The 23,239-nt window shown below is 63.3% G+C and overlaps 1 protein-coding gene across 4 annotated transcripts in view; it reads right to left on the bottom strand.

The window, feature by feature from the left end:
- Positions 1-354: 354 nt before the first annotated feature.
- Positions 355-23,239, bottom strand: part of FOXO6 (forkhead box O6) — a 36,426-nt gene continuing 13,541 nt past the window's right edge. For all 4 annotated transcript variants that reach the window (XM_086626111.1, XM_086626114.1, XM_086626112.1 and 1 more), the window contains one exon: positions 355-1,767. In XM_086626111.1, the coding sequence (XP_086482237.1) occupies positions 355-1,767 (1,413 nt within the window). The remainder of the gene's footprint in view (positions 1,768-23,239) is intronic.

Genomic DNA, 23,239 nt, shown 5'->3' with positions numbered 1-23,239 from the left:
CAAACCAGCACTGTCATGGCGGGGCACTGGGACCATCTGGAAAGGTTTCCCTTCTGGCTCCAAACCCCTGGACCTGCCTGGCTCCGGCTGCCTCTCCCACCCACCTGCCCTGTGTCCTCCAGAGGATGCTCGTGGGAGGACCCAGCAGATCGGGCACACACATGGGCTGGGGGCCCTACCCCGTCTCAATATTTGACCCTACGGTTTGTGTTTCATGTTTGACCTCAAGCTCAGACCGATGGCTCTAGCCCATCTTAACAAACAAAGGCAGAAGAGAAAGGAAAAAAAAAAAGTTAGTCTCAATGTTCCCCTCGTGGCTTCTCGGTGGGGAGTCCCCCCACCCTGGGGCGGGCGTCACCCGGGCACCCAGCTCTGGTTCGTGGGCTGCGGACCCCCGGGCAGCGCGGGCACGTTGAGCCCATTCTGCGGCGGGAGAGCCGAGTCGAAGTTGAAGTCCATCTCGTCGCTGTCCATAAAGTCATTCAGGATGATCGACTCCACGTCGCACTCCAGGCTCCCATTGAACATGTCCAGGTCCAGGTCTGCTGGGAACCTGTCTTGGCCCAACACGGGGGGGTGGACGGCCCCCGGGTAGGGGCCCTGCAGTGAATCCAGCAAGCTCATGTGTGCCCCTTGGTTATTAGCGTAGGAATGCAGATGCCCGTGGTGCGGCATGGCTGTCATGCTGCACGTGTCACTGGGCAAGCTCATAAGGCTGACAGGATTAGCTAAGGCACTGGTGTTGACCCCAGGGTGGTGACCAGCTGGTGACGGGTGGTACAACGCGTTGCTCTTCATGAGAGAGCCCGAGTGGGATGGGTAGGGGGACAAACCCTGCTCCCCGCTCCCGCACAGCAGCGGGTTGTGTCTGTGGCCACGGGCCGGCACCATGGGGCTGGCCTGCGGCAGGGGCAGGTCCCCCGGGACCATGCTCTCCTTGTGCGCATAGGAGATGGAGGAGAGCAGGTCCTGCAGCGAGGCGTTTCTGTAGGAGCTGACGGGAGAGAAGGTGGCTTGCTTGTTCTCCTGGATAGTCTGCATGGGCAGGCGGCGCATGAGGCTCATGGCCGGCTGGCTGTAGATGGTCCCGCAGTAGGTGTTGGTGGCAGCCCCCATGGTGGAGCACTTGGAGTTGAAGGTGAAACTGGAGCTCCGCTGCCGCAGGGCGGCTGGGGGCAGCTGCTGCGAAGGGCTCATGGTGTAGCCATCCTGCAGGTCCTCCAGCATGCTCTCCCCGAGGCTCTCGTTCAGGCTGATGGTGCCGGTCAGGTCGGTCAGCCGCGGCAGCTCCACAGAGCAGCGGGCGTTGAGGGAAGGAGACATGGTGCTGGAGGGGCTGGGGTACATCAGCGGAGAGGAGGGGGTACCGTCGTCCTCCTCCAGCTCGTCCGGCTCGTGGTTGGACATGATGGGCGAGAGGCGCCCGCTCAGCGTGCTGGCCGTGGAGTTGGCCCGCGTCCTGAAGTCCGCCCAGGCATCGTACTCATCGCTGGCGTGGGATGCGGGGCTCTCCGACCACTTGGCTTGCTGGGAGGAAGGGCTGTCCTCCCCGCGCTCCTGCGTCACCTGCAGCTGCTTCTTCTTGCTGGCCTTCCCCTTGATCCGCAGGAACTTGCTGTTGTTGTCCATCGAGACCGCCCGCCGGCGGGGCGTCTTCCCCGTCTTGCCCCCCTCGGGGTTCAGCATCCACCAGGAGCTCTTGCCGGTGCCCTCATTCTGCACGCGGATGAAGCGGGTGTGCAGGGAGAGGTTGTGCCGGATGGAGTTCTGCAGAGACAGCAAGGACAGAGGGGATGGTCAGCAGCGGCTCCGGCACCCCGGGCAGGAGGGGGATGCCCGCGGGGCTGGGGGGTACGCAGGGCATCGTGGGGGACCGGGGCTCCGTCCCCTGGGACACTGCGGCTGCCTGAGCCAGAGGGGTGAGGGTCAGGGGGCTCAGCTGGTGGGTCTGTCCCACAGCACCGCCGGGCATTTCCCCTCGCGGGGACTGTTGTGATTGAAGCCGGTGGGCAACTAAAAGCCACGAAGCTGCTCGCTCACCCTTCCCCACCCCCTGGGATGAGGAAGAGAATTAAAGGGGGAAAGGGAAAGAGACTTGTGGGTTGAGATAAGAAGAACATAATAATAATAATAATTATTATTATTATTGAAAGCAATAATGATAAAATAATAATACATGGATATATATACAATGATAATAATATATACAAACAAGTGATGCCCAGGGAAATTCCTCCCCACCCAGTGACCAACGCCTGGCCGGTCCCAGCAAACGATCCCAAAACAGATAAGTCCTGACGCTGTAATCCCGGACAAGCGAGAGGCCCAAAAAGAGAGTGAGAGACAGAACTCCGAGAGACCGAGAAAGTCCCGCAGAAGAGAAAGAGAATTCCCAACTTTCCGCCAACCCTCATCTGTATACTGGGCATGACGCTGCATGATATGGAACACTCCCTTGGCCAATTTGCCCCTCAGTCCTAAGTCTAAGTTCAAATCACCAGGGGAGCTGTGGACCCTCTGTCCCAGCCATGCTCCCCCCAGCCTGTTGTGCTCCTGCACACCAGCAAAACCACGGGAAGCTGAAAGGTCCTTCGTGTCTCAGCATCAACTATCAACATCAGTCACTACCAAGGTTCCTCTCATAACAAATCCCAGAGTAACACCAAAACACCGAGCTCTTCCAGCTGCTAAAAAGAAGAACTCACTGTCCCAGTCAATCCCAGGACAGAGCCCATGGGTCACGACCCTTTACTGCCTCTATCAGCACCATCACTGTCATGGGGGGGTCTTCAGCAGGTGCCCCAGGGACCCACACCAGCCCTGCACCGGGCAGGGCCAGGTCTCAGGACTCTTCTTCCCTGGCAGGAGCCTGGGGAGGGACAAGGAGAGGAGGAAACCAAAGCAGGGGCAGATTCAGGCTCTGCACCATGTCCATGCGGGGGTTCAGGTCTTCTCCATCCCTCCCAGCCCTGGCCACTCGCGCTCCAAGCAGAGCCCACTGGGATGCTCCCAGCACAGTCTTACGCATGCACACCTCCGCAGAGGTCCCAGCCCACTGTCCCCACTGCCAGGCACCCAACCAGCTCCATGGGCAGAGGGTCCCTCCTTGCCCACACGCTGCCAGGCACCCACCGTTTTGCGATGTGCTCCCCTCCTCCCTCATCATCGGGGAGGAAGAAGCATCAGCACGGCCACAGCCCAGAGCAGCATCAGCACCACGTAAGCGAGATCTTGTCCCCAAAATCCCTGTCACCCCCTGCGAGCAGGGTGGGTGTCCCAGGCGGAGAGGGTCTGGTTCTCTGCCCATCTCCAGGCTGGGTCGGGTGGCAGGAACAGAGGGCAAGCACCCCATCCCAGAGGCTCAGGGACCACAGCACGGGGGGGTTGCAAGCCCAGCTATGACCCCCACTGCCCAGCCAAGGGCTGGTTGGGGATCGCTTTCCTGCCAAACACTTCTGGCTCCCACATCCAGCATCTCAAGGGGTTTTCTTACCGGATGCCCTTGCAGGAGGCAGGAGGAGGCAGGGAGCTTGCATCCGGGGACACGTCCCAACGCAAGCAGCCCCAGCTGCCTCTGGTGACAGGCTGGGGCGACCCTGGGGAGATGTCTTCAAAACTCCAGCCAGGGGAAGAGAGCGGGTGAGGACATCATCATCCTCTCGCGGGATGCTGCTCCAGCCCCCTACCCCTCCGTTTCCCCATGGTCCACAGGGGAAAGGCAAGACCCAGGGAGGAGCATCCCGAAGAGGCATCAGCCCATAGCGTGGAGACCCTTGGCACTGCCCAGCTCAGGGCTTGGCAGGGGCTGCTGAAGGGAGACCGGCAGCTCCTCCTGCCCCTGCGGAGCTGCAGGAGGGGCAGAGGGACGAGGAGAAACCAAAGTGCCGGAGAGAAAGTTGGGTGGCGTTGTCGGCATCCAGCGGAATACTAATGAAGAGGCGAGTGAGCTCCAGCCTCATCCATCATATTATGTAATGGCTTACTTCTCCGCACTTCATTTATTTGGAGATTGCTCCCAGGCTGGCTCCTCGCCAGCAGCCACCAAATCCAAGTCTACAGAAATCAATCTCGCGCTGACTGATTAAGCCGTGTTTAGAACTAATTGCTCCTTCGTGTGTGGGGAGAATAAATTACGGGCTTTAATTTCACATCTTTAAAATGCAACTGCAGGTATGGGCTGGCCGTTAACCCCTTCCTGCATGGCCCCGTGCCCAGCAGGGGAGGGGGCAGGCCATGGCTGGCACGGACCAGGCAACAGGCTCGGACACGCACTGCCACCTTGCACCCACGCATCACCCAGGTGCATCATCCTCCAGCTCCTGCTGGACCCCCTGGCACGATTGGGGACCCCCTATATAGCCCTGCTCCCTCACTGCCAGCGCTCCCCAGGGCTGCTGAGCCCGGGGGGCAGAAGATGCCACAGCCCTCCATGGCTGGGATCCAGCTGCCGTGCAGAGCATGGAGAGAGGAGACAGGGTTTGGGGGGGGTTGGGAACACCAACAGCTGGACAGGGGTGACATTCAGCACAGCACTAACTGCTTCCTCTGCTCCTGCCTCCCTCCCGCTTCCCAGCTCCAGCGCGGGGCACCCAGCACCACCCATGAACCCAGGGCCAGTGCGGGGAGGCTGGTGGGGTCAGGCTGCCCGAGGGAGAGGAAGGGAGGTGAGGCTGCTGCCTCTTCTGCAGCCGAGCTTCATTAAGAGCTAAAAGACAGCAGCAATTAAGTGCAAGGCGCGGCGAGCCCGGCTCTCTCCTCATTAGCACCCCGACACGCTCGGCTGGCCGTGGCTCGGGGTGCACGGCGCAGGGCAGGGGGCTGCACGGGGGCGGGCCAGGAGCTTATTAACACCCCGCAAGAAGGGACCTGTATCACCTGCCACCGCCTCGGGAGCATCCGGCATCCCCCAGCACCCAGCCCCGGGCTGGCAAGGAGCAGCACACCCCGAAACGTGGGGCCCAGCTCCCAGCCAGCCCCTGGCAGTGCGGTGACGTGCAGGGCTGGCAGAAACTCTGACAGCACCTGCCTTGGCAGGGGCGTGCACCAGGGTCTGGTGGGTTTTGGCAGGGTGCAGAGAGAGCAGGCAAAGGCTGGTGCCAGTCCCTGGGTCCCCACGACACATCCATCACCGCTCTTCCCCTCCCTGCCCCGTGACCCAAAGTCCTGCACCGCTTCTCGCAGCAACCTCCACCTTTGCAGGGCTGGCCGTGCCCTGCATCCTCACTGCATCTCCCTCCCTGTCTGCCCCCAAGTCACCCCTGCCCACCCCAGTCTGACAGCTCAGGCCCCTCGCCAAGGCAGAGAGACCCTCCTGGCATCCTGCATCATGCGGCACCGCAGCTCTGTGGTACCCAGACAGTGCAGGGAAAGGAGCATCGGTCCTGAGCGCACATCCAGACTGTGCCAGGGGGTGACATCCACCATTTCAGGCACAAGCCCTCACCCTTATAGCTCTGTGGAGAGGCAGGGGATGCTCTGGGTAGCAAAGCTGGCACCAGGGCTGCCAGGCATTGCAGATGGACTCCAGTCCCGCTCAGCCCTGGCTGACACCATGGGAGGAGGAGGCTGGAGCCCATGCCAGCCTCTGGCCACCAGCTGCTGGAGGCTTTGCCAGCCTGGAAGACCCCGGTGCCCGTCTGCTGGGGGCTGGCCCAGACAGTCCCTGCTGGCACAGGGATGGAGGGGGCTGGTGGGAGCCGTGGGCACCCACGGAGCCTTCTCACCCCCCCAGGAGCCCTTCTCCACGGAGCCTCATTGTCAGGGGAACAGCCAGTGTGAAATCGGTCTGATTAGCAATTAGTCCCATTGTAAAAGGATTAGCCGGACCCCATTGTTTGGATGAGTGACTTGACTATCAATTTGCATCTGGCAGCCATGCTGCTGCTGCTGCTGCTGCTGCCCTGGGAGCAGTTCCCCCACCATGTCCTTTCGCCACTGTGCCCGGCACGGTGGCGGGGTGCTGGTGGACCCCCGAGGTGGGCGTTGATGCCAGGCACAAAGGTGCCCTTTGCAGGATGCCCAGCACCTTGCCGACCCCCGCTGCCAGCAGCACCCTAGCAGCATGTCCCAGGGGGTCGCTCCTCCAGCCTTGGGGTGCCCATGGGTCTTAGGGTGCAAGAAGGGGCTGGACATCCTACTGCATGCCCCCAGGAGAGCATGGGGAGGGGAGAAACAAGTGCAATTCAAGCAAGAGCAGGATTGCACAAGCCCTGGTCCCAGCCAGAGCTGGGAAAAGCAACTGATGGGGCCTCGCTGAGCTGCATCCCCTGTCCCTGCCACCTCCCCTGTCACTGTCCCTGGGCTGCCACCCCTCCCTGTTGTCCCATGGCACCTGGGTTTTTTTCTGAGCAAAGCCCCAAAACCCCAAATCCCATTGTCCTCCCCACACATCGTACCCCTCCCAATGGCAGCACAGCCCCGTCATGCTCGCAGCCGTCCCACACGCTCCCAGTGAGCCCCAGCCCCATGGCCAGGGTCTGTTGGTCTGTCCGTGCTGCTGGTCCATCCAGCTAATGAGCCCGTTACCTGGCGGAGATTCACAAGCTGGTTAACAGGAGGAAGCAGCGACAGGGCCACTAACGAGCACTCGGCCGGCTGCTCTCAGGCAGCGCGAGGATGGCTCCGGGGGTTAATTGATGCTTATTTACTTCTCGCACATAAAAATTGCCAGTGTTGGAGGAAATATTCCAGGGGTCAGAGGCTGCTGACAGCCCCAGTGGTGCCTCATCCCTGGGGGATGCCATCCAAGGGTGGCAGTGGTATGGGACAGTCACCGGTGACACTCCCAAAGACATTGTATTCGCCCAAGAAACAGCACTGCCCATGGGCACCAGCACCTAAGTGCGGGATGGCAATCACCGTGGCCTCTTGGCACCATCCCCTGGGGACGGCCAGCCCCACTCCATGCCATTGGCATCACCGTGCCACCCGTCACCCCAGCGTGGGCCGGTCCCCTCCACCCTGCCCAATGGCTGGTGGCCGTGCGCAGCCCACCAGCCCTGGCACTGAAACACTGCATCCTGAGCACGGCCCACGCCTGCCTGGCGAGCAGATGGCAGTTGGCATGCCGCAGCAGCACGCCCCTTGCGCCAGAGGGATGCCAAGCACCCCAGATGCTCACAACCGGGACGGATGCCCCATGCTGATGGCAGCCAGATCCCCGCACCATACACAAAGCAGGGAGTGGGACAAGACCCCCATCACCTCTGGTGGCTGCAGGGACATCAGCCTGATCCACGGGTGGGTGAACCCAGCACCGGCTTTAGGCGGGGGGACATGGCACAGGGGAGAAAGTTGGGGAGAGGGCAGCCAGGTGGCTGTAAATCCAGCCTAACATGTGACGAGGTTCCTCCAGCTCCCCAAGGATGGGACACAGCCTGGCATGGGCAGCACGCTGGGCTCAGGAGGGCTGTGAATTTCCCACCAGCCACTCTGCTGTGAGCAGCCCCGGTGATCTCCCCATCTCCCCGCTGCCCCCAGGGCTGGGGCAGAAGGAGCAGCCCCTGGCACAGAGCTCGGCGGGGCAGTTTGGAGCAGCTGCCATGTGCATGGGATCTCCTCTGCTCCAAAACTGCAGCCTGTGCTCCATGTTGCCCTGTTAACAGCCACAACATCACCGCCCCATAGCACCCCCCACCACCCCCCTGCACTGCCCTCTCCTACCCCAGGCAGTGCCCTGTAGCCATGCAGCTGCCCCACAGCCAGCCCTCTGCACTGCCCCAAAACCAGCTGTGACGCCCCACAGCACCCCACGCTGTGCCCCGTAGTGTCCCACAGCCACCCTGTAGCATCTTACAGCAAACCCACTGCACTGCTCCATCAGGTCTCTCATCCTACAGCCAACCCCCCAACGATGCCCGGGGATCCCCCCCAGCCCCTCGCACTGTCTCGGGCACCCCGCTGCCCGCTCACTGCACCCCAGATGCTGCCCTGGTCCTGTCTGACATCTCCCCCTTGGGGAGCTTGGGTGGTGTCCCCCCCACCAATACATCCTTCCCTGGGGCATCGCTGCCGAAGCTGGGCAGGGGGGACCACACAAGCTGCCCGGTGCCCCCAGGAAGGACACGGCGGGGGCAGCGGGAGGGCACCCACCTCCCCGCCGCGGGGGTCTCACCGGCGGCTGCCGAGCAGAGGCGAACGTATTCGGGTCAGCGCGTCGCCTGAGCAGAGCCGCTCTGACGTGCTGCTAATTGAACCAAATGCCCATTAGTGGCGTGACGGGCCGTGGCCGTCCCAGGCCGCCGGCGCAGGTGGCTGGCACGCGAGGAGCCGCAGCACGGCGGGGCCGGGGCATCGCCCGCCGCCTCACGCACACCATGGCCGGTGTGATGCCCAGCCGGCATCTCGTTAGGAACCGCTAATCAGCCCTAAGCGTGCGCTGGAGCAGCAGGGAGAGGGGCAGCTGGGTCTTAGGGGGGACCCCATGTTGTAGCCCCTCTCCATGCCACCTCCCAGGGCAGAGCAGGGGCAGAGTCTGGCAGGGACCGGGCAGGGGGGTCCAGCCTTGCCCTGCCCCACAGATCCGTGATGCCATGGGGCAAAAGGATGGGTCCAGGGAAGCTCCGTGCTCTGGGATGTAGGAGAGGAGCTGGGAACCGCTCCCGTGCTATGGGGCCAGGCTGTGCCAGCCTGGGGCACAGGCATGCCCAGCCCCCTGCCCATGTCCCTCTGCTGTTCCCTGGGGCTGGGTGATGGCACACCCCAGACCAACCTCTCCTGAAGGAGAAGGTCCAGGTGGAAATGCCACCATAACTGTGACCCACTACCAGGACCTGCCAGCCCCATCCCACGCTTGGCTGTGGCTGTCCGGGACCAGCTTTCAGGATGGAGATGGGTGCTGTGGCAGCTGGATGGGTCCTGATGTGTCCCACAGTTGGCTCAGTGCCTCCCTCCCCCTCCTGACCACGAGCTCTGCAAGTGATTCCCAAACCCACCGGAGAAGCGACTGACGCAAATCAAATCACACACCGCTCCTCGGGGCCCCCCGGGCAGCCCCCCCATGCCCAGCACTTGCTCCACAGCCCTCAGCCAAGGACACCCATGGGGGATCCTCGCTCTGCAGCCTCCATGCACCCTGGCTCAGCGCGGGCGCAAGCCAGAGACCCCCAGGTGGGTGCCAAGCCACGGGTGGATGCTTGACTCAGCCCTTCCCGCACACTGAGGGCTGCACAGCGGGGTGAGCCCCCCTGCACACCTCCCAGCCAGGATGGAGCTGGCAGAGGGCAGGTCAGCCACATCAGGAGACTCCTTATGCCCAGGCTGGAACCATCCCAGCAGTGGCACAGGTGTCATGGAGGCAGAGGTGGCAGGCGCAGCCGAGCATCCCTCTCCCGGCCCCAGTTCCCACTGCTGCCAAACAGCTGGTTGCTACCAAGTTCTGCAATGGGAGTGTTGCTGTTGCCATGGCAGCTGGTTTATTTTAGCCAGCTGCCATCACTCCATGTCCCCTTCAAAACCAGGAGCATCCTCCCTGCTCCGGCGGGTCCTGCCTTGTCCCCATACCCGGGCACCTTGCTGAGAGCCCAGGGAGCACCCGCAGCGCCCATCCCCATTGCCCAGAGGAGCAAACACAGCACCAGCATCTTCCTCCCTTCCCACTATGGCCGGTGGGGCTCACACCAGTTCAGCCACTGGGTCCCAGTGAGGTGGCTCAGGGTGATGGGTCCCCCCAGCCCCGGGGGAAGGGGATGGATGTATGGGATGTAGAGGATGGATGGATGCCAGCATCAGGGCTGGCATCAGGTGATTTCAGCGCTGCAGGGACTGCATCTGGATGGTAAATTCCGCTCCCACAGCCTGCTCTAAGACATTCCTCACTTTGGTTTGCTCCTCCCTTGGCTTCTCCTGATGGGGCCAGCACAGCCCCAAAACCTGCCGTGACTTTGCTGGGGCTCTGCGTGACACCTCCTCCTCCAGCCACGGCCGTTCCCAGGCTGGTTCAGGACAGGAGGGGCCAGAAGAGCCGGTTCCCAGTGCGGCTGGAGGAGGAGAGGTCCCTTCACCCCACGGGATCTGTCCCAAGCCCTGTCCTGCCGGGCAGACCCAACCATCACCCCGAGGGGACCATCCATCCTCGGCACTACCAGGCTTGCCGGGGGGGCCAGCGGGGCGATGTGTAACGCAGTCACCCCTCTGCGTGCCCGGCGGAACCGCTGTCTCCGTGAATCCCCCCAGCACCGCCTGTCCCACCCCCTGCCCTCCCCAAAGGGCTCATTAGATCACAGCCGGGCGGCTGCAGGTAACGAGCCGGCACGCTCGCCTCGCGGGAAAGCAGGCAGGGAGCAGGCAGGGAGCAGGCAGGGAGCGGGCAGGGAGCGGGCAGGGAGCGGGCAGGGAGCGGGCAGGGAGCGGGCAGGGAGCGGGCAGGGAGCAGGCAGGGAGTGGGCAGGGAGTGAGCAGGGAGCGGGCAGGGAGCAGGGAGGGAACAGGCAGGGAGCAGGCAGGGAGTGGGCAGGGAGCGGGCAGGGAGCGGGCAGGAGCGGGCAGGGAGTGGGCAGGGAGCGGGCAGGGAGCAGGCAGGGAGCGGGCAGGGAGCGGGCAGGGAGCGGGCAGGGAACGGGCAGGGAGCAGGCAGGGCTGGGGAGCTCAGGGACCCTCCTGTGGGAGATGGGGGTCTCAGCAGGCAGTGGCCTGGCCCCAGTCTGGTGCCACCACCCTCGCAGTCCCCCTTGCTAACGGCACAAGCTGCACTTTTGGGGTGCCCAGTCCAGGGCTGAGCCCAGCAGGGGATGTCTCCCAGCACCCCACCAGCGGAGCTGGCAGCTGAGCCTGCGGCCGGCAGGAGTTGCACGGGCGCAGTCATGCAGCGGTGGGTGCACGGAGCCCTGCTGCAGCTCGCCTTGGCACTGGCAGCCACCAAGAGACACAGCCCAGGCAGAGCTGGGCTGGTGCTGCAGCATGCCCTGATGCCAAGGTGATGGGCTGTCTCTATGTGCTGCCTGGCTATGGAGTCTGTGCCTGCAGGCTGCACCCCAGTGCCAATGCAGGGCTGGCAGGAGGCAGGGAACAGCCAGGAGCCTCTGCCCACCTCCTGCCTGCCCTGCCTGCCTCCAGCCACACACGTCCTGCATCCCTGCCCTGCAACGCGATGCCAGAAGAGGGAAGGGGGGTTAGGTACCAGATGAGCTGTGGCCGTGTGTCGTGCATCTCCGAGCCGGCTGGCCCTGGCACGGCTGCCCACTCGCCTTCGGGCTGTGGCAGAGCTGGAGGCTGCTGGGCCACCTGCCCTGGCCAGATGGTAAGGGGACCTCATGGTGCTGCTGGGCATGGCACTGCTCAAGGGGGACCTGCGCCAGACCCCGCTGCTCATCCTGCTCGTACCCAGCCCCACGGGGATGCTGAGGATGGGCTGTGGGGCTGGCAGTAGCAGTGGGCACAGGGTCGGACTCTGCCCCCTTTGCAGCACCCTACGAGAGCTCCAGGCAGCACCCAGTCAGCCCCAGCATCCCAAGTCGCGGCACCTGATGCTCACAGCTGGAAACCACGTCCTCTCCCAGCTCCCCGGAAAATGCCATGGCACCAAGCCAGGTGCTGAGAAATCCCCGGCGAGGCTCAGCCCACGCACCCCCTTGTCCAAGAGACCCACCCAGCACGGCCGTGCCGTCCCCCCGCACAAACCACCCCGGAGCTGGATAAGACCTATCACCTCCCTCGAGGGTCCCAAGGGTGCTGGCAAGCTACAAGGTGCCAGCACAGCCGGGGACGCTCTGCAAGGTGCCCACGTCCAGCTGAGAGGCATCAAGCCCCCCTGGCTTTGGGGACAAAACACAGCCCCTCCCAGCACCCCAGTCCCAGCCTGCTGGGACCCCCCTCCAACGCACGAGACCAGGTGAGACGCCCTGGAAAGACCCTCTCCACCATCAGGCACTTCTCCAGTAATACTCTAATTACACCCCAGAGCTGGCCACCAAAATAGCTGCAGTAAATCACTCGGAGCTGCCATGTAATTTTTGCATGAAATTACAGTATTTTTTCCCCTGGGTTCAATTTCCTCCACACCAAGTTCTCACCGCAGCCAAATAATTAAAGCAGCCACACTCCCTTTTCCTCGGGTACTGTTTTAACTCCCCCTTGGCTGTCCCACCAGCTGTGGCCGGCTGGGGACAACGTGTGCCCGGGCATCCACAGGCAGACCTGCCTGTACCCACGCTGAGCACACCCAGAGCAAATGGAGCTGCTCCGGATCCGAAGGCAAAGCAGACCAAACCACACTGAGAGACCTCGGGGAGACCCAGCACCCACAAGGGATGCAGAAGGCATCCCAAGCAGGATGCTGAGCCCCCGTGGGGGGTCCAAACCCCACCAGGCAGAGGAGGTGGATGTTTCCAGGAGGGAAACAACCCACCTCCAGCTCACAGGAGGGAAGATGAGGGAAGCAGCGGGGCTCAGCCTGCAACATCCTGCTTTACATAATGATGGTCAGGCACCCGTGGGAGATGACCACCCTCGGGGTGCCATGAAATGCCGTCTCTGGGTCACTTGGCTGCCTGGGAGAAGCCACGGGTCCCGGCCACTTGTCACCCCTGTACCTGCCCGAATGCACCGACCACATGCAGCACCACGCTGACCTGAGCAGCAGCAGAAACCCCAAACCCTTCTGGGTTTTGCATCCAACCTCGTCCTCTCCCCTGCCTGTTCGGTCCAGGCCATCCCGCTTTTCAGCCTGAGACCTACATCACAGCTGGACTGTACCCAAAAAAGCACGGAAAGCTGGGCATGGAGCCATGCACTGGGTCACCCTTGTCCCCCTCTGCTCCAGGTCTTCCCCACCTGCCCTGTGGCCCCACACCACCCCTGGGGACCAGCCCCGCAGGGACACTCAGGGGAGCAGGGAGCCTCTCTGTGCTGTGTCCTCCAGCTCCGGCCACGGGTCTTTCAAGGGGTCCATGGAGCAAAGCCAAACCCCTTCTGATACGCTGTGTCCCACCCAGGACCCCAGCAGGTTTGCACTGGCTGCCAGAGCAGGGACAGGCTCCCCATGCTCTGCAAACCCCCTGGCAAAGGCAGCAAACCCCGGGCAGACACATGGAGACACATCTCAGGGCAGCCCTTGGAGATGAGGGGCTGGTTTGGCCGTGCACGGAAAGGTGCCTTTTGCTTCTCAAATATCTGCAAGAGGTTTCATCCTGCCACCAGCAAGCACAGATGGCAAAGGCGTGGGAGCACTGGGGTTCTCAGCTCCGAGGTGGACAAGGACAGGATGGGTTGCCAGGACAGCGGGGGCATCCCTGTCACCAAATGCTCTCGGCTGAAGGATGTTTCGATGGAACAGTTTTATTCCCATGAAAAAATCCCAGTTGTTCAAGAAAACAAATCTTTGTACTAGTTTGCAGGTTTCGGGCCCCAAAGGCGGGGCAGGGGAGGGTTCAGTGATGCAATGCCTTTGGGTGCGAGGAGAAAACATTCATCACGGGGCCTCCTGTACTGCGCAGAAATGTCGCAAGAAGAACTATCGCAAAAACATCTATGAAAATAATGAGCAGTTTCCAGCCAACAGCAGCGTCGGGTCCACCTGCTCCGGCCAAGCCCACGGCACCCCTGCCCGTCCCAGCAGGCTCCCGCGCTACCTCTGCTGTCCCCACGCTGCCAGCCCTCTCGCAGGATGCCGCCCCGCACCCCAGCCCGCAGCACCGCGCGCCGTGGGCTGCCTCCGGCCACGTCTCCCCGCTCAGCCTTGTGAGATGGTCCATCCCCTGGCACCATCCAGGCTGGCTGGGGACTCCAGCCCATCCCTTCCACCAGCGCCAGCTGGCCCCGCGCCAGTCCCTCCAGCCAGAGCACCCCACGCCGGCACACCCTGCAGCACAGAAACCCTCCAAAACCCACACAACTCCCTTTTTCCCATTTCCAGCTTCCTTTTTTTTTGGTGTATGCCAAACCTGGGACAGGCAGGAATCAGCTGCTGCAGGAAGCAGAGTCCCCCATGGTCGCTCACCTGGCAGGGGCAAATGTACCATGCCTGGAGCTGGCACCCCGCGAGGATGAGGACAGGGAGGCAGTGGCACGAGTCACTGTCACGCTGTCACCATGTCCCTGCACGGCCAGAGCACAGCGGGAAATGGCCTCACACTCATGTCCCTCCTGGCCCAGGAAAGCCCAAAGGCACCAGGTCCTTATCCGTGCGCCACGTCCCCACCAAAAGAACGGCAACCTGGTGCAGCTGAGATGCCACCGAGCGTGGTACCCCCTACGGCAGGGAGCCGAGGGGGACACCGCGCACCTCCGAAACAGCCCCTGGAAAGCAGCCCTGTCCCCGGGCCAGGCGGAGCAGGCGGGCGCTGGTGCCAGCAGCGGAATCGCTGCCCACCGGTCCCAGGCAGGCAGGAGGCTCAGCTGCCCACCCGTGCTGTGGGCTCACGCTCACGCACGCAGCCGCGCGCCCCGGGGCGAGACGCGTGGGGCCGGGAGCTCCCCGCGGGGCCGAGCCCCCCGTGCCTCCGACGTCGCTCAGGCAGCCCGAAAGTCTCGGTCTGTGCCCGGGGCTGCACCGCACAGTCCCCAGCCACACGCAGGGGCTGGTGGGAGAGACAGTGAGACACCGAGGGGGGGGAACCAGAGACCCCCTGCCCTGAGCAACCTGCTCATCACATCTTGGCGCTCCCCCCCCGGCACGCGCTCGGCGAGCCAAAGTCACGCAAGCGGAGCAAGGTCACCGCAGGGCCCCCGGGATGTTTCTGCAGCTCCAGCCCTGTCGGCTGCCAGCTGCGGGAAGGATGGATGCTGCCCCCACCCACACAGCCCGGGGCGGCTTGCAGCCAAGGGAAACTGAGGCACGGAGCTGGCAGAGCTGCTCTGCAGTCATCGCTCCAGGAGTCAGCTCTGCCCCAGCCACCTGTCCCAGAGCCCCAGTGCCAGCCCAGCCCTCCCCAGCCAACGTGTCCTCACCCTGCTCACAGCTTGCAGGACCTGTGGAGGTGGCCAGGGGGGTGATGGCACCCTGGGGTGCCCTGTGGGTGTCCCCAGGAGGGATGCTCTTAGGGGTCACCAGCACAGCGCAAGGGGCTCGTGGCTGGGGGTGGCTCATGAGCAGGTCCTGGAGAAGAGGGATGGGGGGTCCACCCCTGCTCTGCCCTGCTTAGCCCCAAGGAGCACCCGCAGCTCCACAGCACTGTAGGGAAGATGGAAAAAGCTCCATCTTCCCGAAGTGGAGAAAGAGCAGCCACCGGTCCCAGGCTGCAGGAGCCAGAGCCCGGCCCGGGATGCCACCAGCCTGCAGTCAGGCATCACGCATCTCTCCCCATCACGCTCAGGGGCACGGCATGCACCCACCCCGCACACGTGCACCCCCACGACACCCACACATCCCCCCTGCACCCCATCCCGCAGCCCCCTAGCCCCAGCCCCCTCGCCCCTGCGCCCCACGTCGCCCACGCACGCGTGCCCAGGCGCACGCCCGGCACGCACACCGCCTGTGCCGTGACTCAGCTGACCCGACCGGCAGCAGCTTGCTCTGCACCTGCCAATTACGGCCCCCCCCGGCCACCCCCGCAGCTCCTCGTGCCGGGGGTCTCGCCAGCCTGCGCTTACTCACAGCCCAGGGAGCAGGAGGGGGGGAGGCCTCCCCCGTGCACATCAGCTGGGTGGGCTTGCAAGACACCCCCCCATGCCCCAGCGAGCGCAGGGGCTTGTGCCACTCAGTGCAGGGCAGGGTAAAACCCCCCCGGGGTGGGAGGCTCCCGCATCCCGACATCCCCCATCTATGGGGTGTATAGGCACCGCCAGCACCCTGCAGCCTCCAGGCACCTGCTGAGCCCTTTTTTTGGGTGGGTGGGCTTCCCGCACCGCCCTGCCTGCGACTCCTGCCGCGGCTGAGCACGGCACGGGGCAGCCGAGGGGCTCCCGCTGTCACCCCACACCGACACCCTCGCTCGCGCACACAGGGTTGCACCGATGTGCTTGCGCCCTGCAGGGCCGGTGCTGTACACACAGCCCCACCGGTGGGCTTGGAAAGGGGGGACCCCCCACCCCAGGACATCCTCCTGCCCCAGGGGCTGGGCAGGATAAGGCTGCTGGATCAGGCAGCACAGGCAAGGGCACGGCGAGGTGGCCCCCACCCAAGGCGATGCACCCGAAGCGGGGGTCACGCAGGAGAGGGGCTGGGTGCCAGCAGGGCCGTGGCTCCCCCCAAAAAAAAAACCAAAACAGCAGACAGCCCCTGCCTGTGCTCACCCCCCCGGCCCCAGCACAGGGCAGAGCACAAGAACCGCGGGGAAATCCTGGCGGCCGTCGTGCCGCGGGCTCCCGTTTCATCCAAATACAGTATCCCCCACCCCGGCGGCTGGGCCGGGACCCCCGCAGCGGGCTCGGGCAGTGCCAGGACTGCTGCGCCAGCAAGGGACTTGCCAGGCTCCTGATCCGCTGGTGGAGAAAGCACGTGGGGCTGCCACCGGCCCGGCCCTGTCCCAGGACCCGGCACTGAATCCCGCTGCAGCGGGACGTCGCGGAGCCGCTGGTCTCTCAGAGTCTCGCGTTGGGAAGGGGGGGATTTGGGACTTGAGCTTGGGATGGAGCTAAGCTGCTGGGGACGAGCAGGAAAGCTGTTTATAGAGCAAGGGGGGCACTGCCAGCTGCCAGGATGCTTCGTGCTCAGCGCGTTCGTCCCAGGACGGGCTCACGGCACAAAGGGCATCGCCTGGAGGTAAACAGCCCTGGGACCAGCACAGACTGGGATGTTCAACATGCCTCACCAGTGCCCTCTTGGAGGTTAATGCCTCCTGCCAAGACCAGTTGCTCAAAGGTGACCAGGAAAGGGAATTACCAGTTGTCCCAGGCACTTTCCAACCTCTACTGGCTATTGTCCCCTTGGGAACACCGACTCCCCACGAGCCCAGCTACAGTCTCCAGCCCTTTGTGCAGGGATGAGGTGGGACACAGGGTGGGCGCCATGTCCCCAAGCCGTGTCTCTCCTCCCCCCCGAAGGTGCCCATTCACTGGGCTCCCCAAGGCCAGGCAGACCCACAAGGCACCTTTGGGGAGCAGAGCACACACAGGGCTCTGTGCACAACAGGCAGGGCACGACCCATCCCAGTGTCTGGAAAAAGCAACCCTGAAGCCTGCCAGCCTGGTCCCATCACTCAGCCACAGCCACCCAAGGCCACCACGGGCCATGGCACAGGCACAGCCCTGTCACGGGCGCTCTGCTCTCAGGTGGGCTGAGGTCCTCCTCTACCTGCCTACTGGAGCGGGCTCCCGGATGCTGGGTTACCCGGGAAACGGCGGATGACATTGCAGGGGAGGCAGGGAAACTCTGCCCGAGGTGTTCGGGATGCCATCGCCGTTGCCAGGGAAACGACGGGCGACATCCCGCAGGTGAGCGAGGGTGGTGAAGCGTGGGGGGGCCCGACGATGCACCCCGGCTTCCTTGGCCTTCTCCTCCTGCATGGGGGTCCCTGCCCTGCACCAGACGGGCACACAGCCCAGGGAGGGGGGAGGGGGCAATGAGGTCAGCCCCCACCTCACCACCCCCTGGGGTGGTGGCGGGGTGATGATGACGGGGTTTTACCCTCGGGGACGTTGCCACCCTGCCTGGGGCTGCTCTGCTGGGTTGGTGGCCACAGGGAGAGAGGAGCTGCTGCGCCCCAGCCCCCAGCAAGCATTTTGCTGCCTGCAACCCCCCCGCTGCTGCCTGAGACCCCCTCACCACTGCCTGAGAGCCCCCCACCACTGCCAGCTCACTTGGTCTCCCCACTGCGATGCCCGGGGCCGCGTTCACCCGTCAGCAGCTCCCCAGCATCAGGGGTCTGGCAGCGACTGTGCCCCGGTGACGGGGGGCCGTACTCCCCCAGCAGCACTCCCGAGTTGCCTTTGGATTTATCCCAGTCTCTGCTTTTCCCTCCAAGGCTCAGAAGCACCGAGGACGCCTCAACATTTCCCCTGCCGCCCTCAACTTTGCCTGCTGTAAACCTCAGCCACTTGCCCCCACCAGGGATGCACCCATACCCCGGGCAGGGTGTCGCCTCTCCCCGAGCCCTATTTGATCACACAGGGTGGCAGGAAAGCCGCAGCCACAGCCCACCATGGTGGTCTCTGGGCTGCAGGCAGCACACTGCAGGGATGCTTCCACATGGAGTCTAAACCCAGCAGGACCAAGGGTAGGGAATTTGCAGAACCACAACAGGGAGTGCTGGCGGAGGGGGAGATGCCCAGTGCAGCCTTTGCCCCCCCGCAGCACAGCTCTGCAAATGAATCAGCAGCCGCGGGCAGCCGGAGCAGGAGGCAGCTGGAGCAGGAGGCAGCCGCCCCTGGGGAGGCAGCAGGTTCCCTGTAGGATGCTGCAAAGCAACAGGAACACAACAATCCCCCTCCCGCCCGTCTCGGAGGAGTTGGGCCACCCGAGGCGGAGCAGTTTTACCTGTAATGGCAAAAATTACATCAGCCGGAGCCTGCTGGAGTAATCGGTCCCGGTGACGCTCGCGGGAGGAACCAGATCCACCCCAGCACTGCCACAGCTCTGTGGGGCCACTCTGACCCAGAGCGATGGGCGCTGTGAGGGGGCCAGCTCCCCTCCTGCCCACGGGTCCGAGAAGCAGGTGGAGATCATAGAATCACAGAATGGTTTGGGTTGGAAGGGACCTCAAAGATCATCCAGTTCCAACCCCCCTGCCATGGGCAGGGACACCTTCCATGACACCAGGTTGCTCAAAGCCTCATCCAACCTGACCTTGAACACTTCCAGGGATGGGGCAGCCACAGCTTCTCTGAGCAACCTGGTCCAGTGACTCTCCACCCTCAGAGGGAAGAATTTCTTCCTTAGATCTAATTGAAATCTCCCCTCTTTCAGTTTAAAGCCATTGCCCCGTGTCCTGTCACTCCAATGCCCTTGTCCAAAGCCCCTCTCCAGCTTTCTTGTAGCCCCTTTAGGTACTGGAAGGTGCTGGAAGGTCTCCCTGGACTCTTCTCTTCTCCAGGCTGAACAGCCCCAACTCTCCCAGCCTGTCTCCATAGCAGAGGTGCTCCAGCCCTCGGATCATCTTCATGGCCTCCTTGGACGCACTCCAACAGCTCCATGTCCTTCTGATGTTGGGGACCCCAGAGCTGAACGCAGCTCTGCAGGGGGGTCTCAGGAGAGCAGAGCAGAGGGGCAGAATCCCCTCCCTCAACCTGCTGCCCACGCTGCTTTGGATGCAGCCCAGGACACGGTTGGCTTTCTGGGCTGCCAGCGCACGGTGCCGGCTCGTGTTGAGCTTCTCATCACCCAACAGCCCCAAGTCCTTCTCCTCAGGGCTGCTCTCAATCCATTCTCTCCCAGCCTGTACTTGTGCTTGGGATTGCCCTGACCCATGTGCAGGTCAGGCCACGGAGCATCCTCAGGGCTGTTTTCAGTGCTGTGGGGTCTCTCTGCACTGAGCAAAAGACCCTGAGAACCTGCCCTGCCTCAAACCAGCAGCGATGCCACGGGCTGCCGGGCTCAGCCACTCGCCACTGCAGGTGCTCATGGCCCCAGGGTCGTCCTCGGGTCCACGCTGCCAGCAGGGTCTTGTCTTTCAGCTGGAGGAATCAGACACTTTGGGAAACAAAGGCCACCAAAAATAGATGTCCAAGAAGGTTCACAAAATGTCCAAAAAGGGGCAGGAGGAACTGGTGCCCAAATCACCAGGAACAAAGCAGCTCTGCACTGCAGGGAGACAATGCCCTGCGCCTGAGCCACAGGGATTTGAACCCCTGGAACCACCTGGAAGCCCATCCTGAAGGGTCCAAGCACTTGGGGTTGTGCCTCAAAATCTCCTAACACCCCCAGCAGCTACGTGGGGTCCCCAGCCCATGGGCACCTGCCAGCCTGGGTACGACCCCGTGCCCAGTGTGCCAGCTCTCCCAGCAGATTTGGTGGGGGGGCCAGGACACCCTCAGCCCACTGACGTCCGGGCTGTTTCCCGGAGGACCTGGCAGCCCTTCAGACGGCCGCCTTCCCCGCGGGGCCCCCGCCCGCTCCCACGCGCTGCCGGCCTCCCGGCTTCGTGACACTGAGCTTTAATTGAATTAGACGCTGCTGCCTGGGCAGCGCAGCCTGCAAACCATCCTCGAATTCCTGGGCACGGTGCCCGCTTGCTGTCTGCAAGCCAGTCCCCGTGTCCCCCCCCCCACCCCATCGCCTCCTCCTCCAGCGCTGACCCAGAACCGAGGAGCATCCGACATCCCACCCGAGTGGGAGGTGGGAGAAGGGGGGGGGTCTGTCCGGTCTCAGCACAACTCGTTACACAGACGATTACCCCCAGGCAGCGACGCGGTCGGAGGGAGCAGCACCCGGGGGGGCAGCCCCCCGCGCCAATCCCCGCCGGGGTCAGCTGCGCCGCGGCGGCCGGCGAGCCAGCCCGTCCCCACGCCAGCTTCCTCCGCTACAGAATGTACCGAGGGCCTCGGCGGCCCCAGCCAGGGACACGATGTGCTCCCCGCTCCAGGCCCTGTTTTTCCTGGCCCGGCTCCTGCTCGGCTGGCGGCGGGGCGGCCGGGCGCTGTCACTCAATGCAGCTTTTGTTCGCTCCTCGCTCGCCTCCCTTCACACCTCCATCCCACCCCTTCGGCCCCTCCATGCGCCTTCCAGACCCGGCCGTGACCATCCCTGGCCGTGACTGTTCTCAGCCATGACCGTCCCCTGGCCTCTCCCATGGCTCCGTCATCACCTTGACGGCTTTTTCCTTCCCCGTGAGCATGGCCAGGGCTGCTGGCAGCGGCAGAGGCGATGCCATCCTGCTGGCAGGGCAGCCCAGCATCTCCGAAACCGCAGGCAGCATCAGGTACCCACCAGAGCACAAACACCATTCCCCAGGAGGAGGGAGCACAACGCGTCCCTTCTCGCACCCACGGCCTCATCCTGCTCCATGCACAGATCTGCAGCCTGTGGTTAACGGGTCCATCCATAACTCGCTCGCATGCGTTACGCGGATCACAGGGTACATGCCAACGTCTCCCCCCTTGCAGGGCTCAGCCCCGTGCCAGCCCCATCGGTCCCCACGCTGATGCTGTCCCGGCTGTACAACACTATCTCCCTCTCAGGACCCCTGGGGACACCCACCACCACTGCCACAGGGGTGGAACCCATCGGTGCTGGGGATCTGGGGAGGGCAGGACGCAGAGCTGCCCACGCAGGAGGGCTGAGCACATCCCTCAAGTCATCTGGAAAATGAATATTTGAGGTCCGGTACAGCAGCTTATTTCAGCTTCCCAGTCTTTAAACGCTCCCTATAGTAAAAGCAAAGTAATCACTACGACCCAAAACTGCTGCTATGTCGTTTAACCCTGCGGGAGCTGGCTCCTGGCTGCCCAGTGCTGCCAGTTTTCCTGCCTAACCCCGGTCAGCCAATTGGCTATCTGGGCTGGTTGATACAAATTTTCTTCTTCTTTGTAGAAAAAAAACCTCCCCACCAGTAAACATTGCCCTACTGCCTCGAAACCCAGCTCCCCACAACTCAAACCTTCGCTGACCCCAAGAGCCATCCCCCTGCCTGCTGGCTTGGCACAGCACATCCGGCACGGTGATCCCAATGCCGTGGACACTGGGAATGGGTACAAACACACATCGGGATCAGGCACAGCTGGGCACGAGGCTGGTCCTCCTGCCCCACAAATCCAGGCTGTGGGGCCATAAAGAATGAGGATGAACAGGAATCGCATCCCCACGAGCATCCTCACACAGGTCCCCAGCTCGGGCAGGGCTGCATCCTGCTCCCAGGGCTCAGCAGGGAGGCAGAAGGACACGCTTGTCCGAGCAGAGCCACTCTGGGTCCTGAGCACCCCCAAAATCACCGGTGGGTCTGGCTGCCAAGTGGTACGCCCTTGCACGGAGACATGCATGTGGCCCCACATCGAGCCATGCACATGGCCCCACACTGAGCCACCGTGGCCCTGCACTGGGGCAAGGTGGCCACAGGGCTGGGAGCCCCCAAATCTACAGTCCTGGGGAGCCACCAGAGATGCAAACCCCCCCCCTTGAGAGCACTACGCCCCCCACACACACATCCCCCCCAAGCCCTGGCACCACGGCACCCACCCAGCCACACTCCCTCCATCCCTCCATCCCCTCACACCCCAACCTGGGAACAGCTCCCACCCCCCAACACCCCACAGATCCAGCCTTGTGCCATCGCTCCTGTATCCCAAAGCCCCTCTTTATTTTTTTTTTTTTTGGTTCCTCTTTTTTTTTGGCGGCTGCTTTCCTCCCTGGCAGCAGGAGGTGGTGGTGGAGGGGTGGGGGGGTCTTTCCTGCATCCGTCTGCCAGCTAAGCCCCTGTCGCCACGGGGGCATTAGCACCAGAGCTGCAGGGAGCTCCCCGGGGAGAAGTAAGTGGATCAAAGGGTTTTAGCAGCAGACGGCTCCCAGACAGATCTGGATCGTCTTCAAGGCGGCCACTTGCGGCTACAAATGCACTTTCTGCCTCGCAGCTCCCCAGCCAAAAGTTTCACACCGGTTTTATTGCGTTTAACCCCTCGCTGCTCCCGGGGTCGGGAGCCTCTGGCTCCGCAGCTGGACCCTGCCTGGATGGGGAGGTCTCGATCCCCCTGGGGTAAATCCAGCCCTGCAGGAATGGCTGGAGGGAGTGGGGTGCTGTGTGCTTGTGCAAAAACACACACACACGCCCCAAATACAAAGGGGTGTCCTGAGCCAGGCAGTGAAAGAACCTGCTTGTCCATCCTGCTCGCCCCAGCATCCCTGGCATGGTGACAAGGAGGAAACTGAGGCATGCAGAGTGGCGGAGCAGCAGGGAGGATGATGATGCTCCTGCGGGCATGCGCACCAACTCACCCCTCCATCCCCAACAGACACCCCTTTGTCCCATCCCACCACCCCAGCCAGCCTCCCCCCGCCCCCCATGGCACCCCCGAAGCCAAGTGGTGCTTGCCAGGCGGCGTGGCGGGGAGAGGCTCTGCCAGAGTAATGCTGCTATGAATTATTCAGACTGTGATGATAATTACAGGAGCCCCCTGGTTCTGCTCATTCTCTGCAGGCAGGAGCAGGATTCGTGCTGCCGAGAGGGCTTGCGGGCAGGGAGAGGGGTCCTGGGGACCACCACTGGCCCCATCTCCCTGGGGTTGTGCCACCATGGGGATGCCCCAGCAAGGCAGGAGCAGATGCCGGGCATCCTGCCCCCGTGTTGACGAACCACCTGTGGGTCTCAGCTGGGCGGGGGCCACAGGGCCCTGCCCTGGACCCCCACAGCTGGATACCTTGCTGGGGCCTTGCTGGTTAAACTGGGAGTTGTGGGGAGCCAGGCTGGCCCCAGTGCCAGCACTGCCCACCCCACGTCTC

The sequence above is a fragment of the Tauraco erythrolophus genome, chromosome 24, assembly GCF_009769465.1.
Source record: "Tauraco erythrolophus isolate bTauEry1 chromosome 24, bTauEry1.pri, whole genome shotgun sequence".
Taxonomy (NCBI): Eukaryota; Metazoa; Chordata; class Aves; order Musophagiformes; family Musophagidae; genus Tauraco; species Tauraco erythrolophus.
This window is presented reverse-complemented; position numbering and strand designations above follow the sequence as displayed.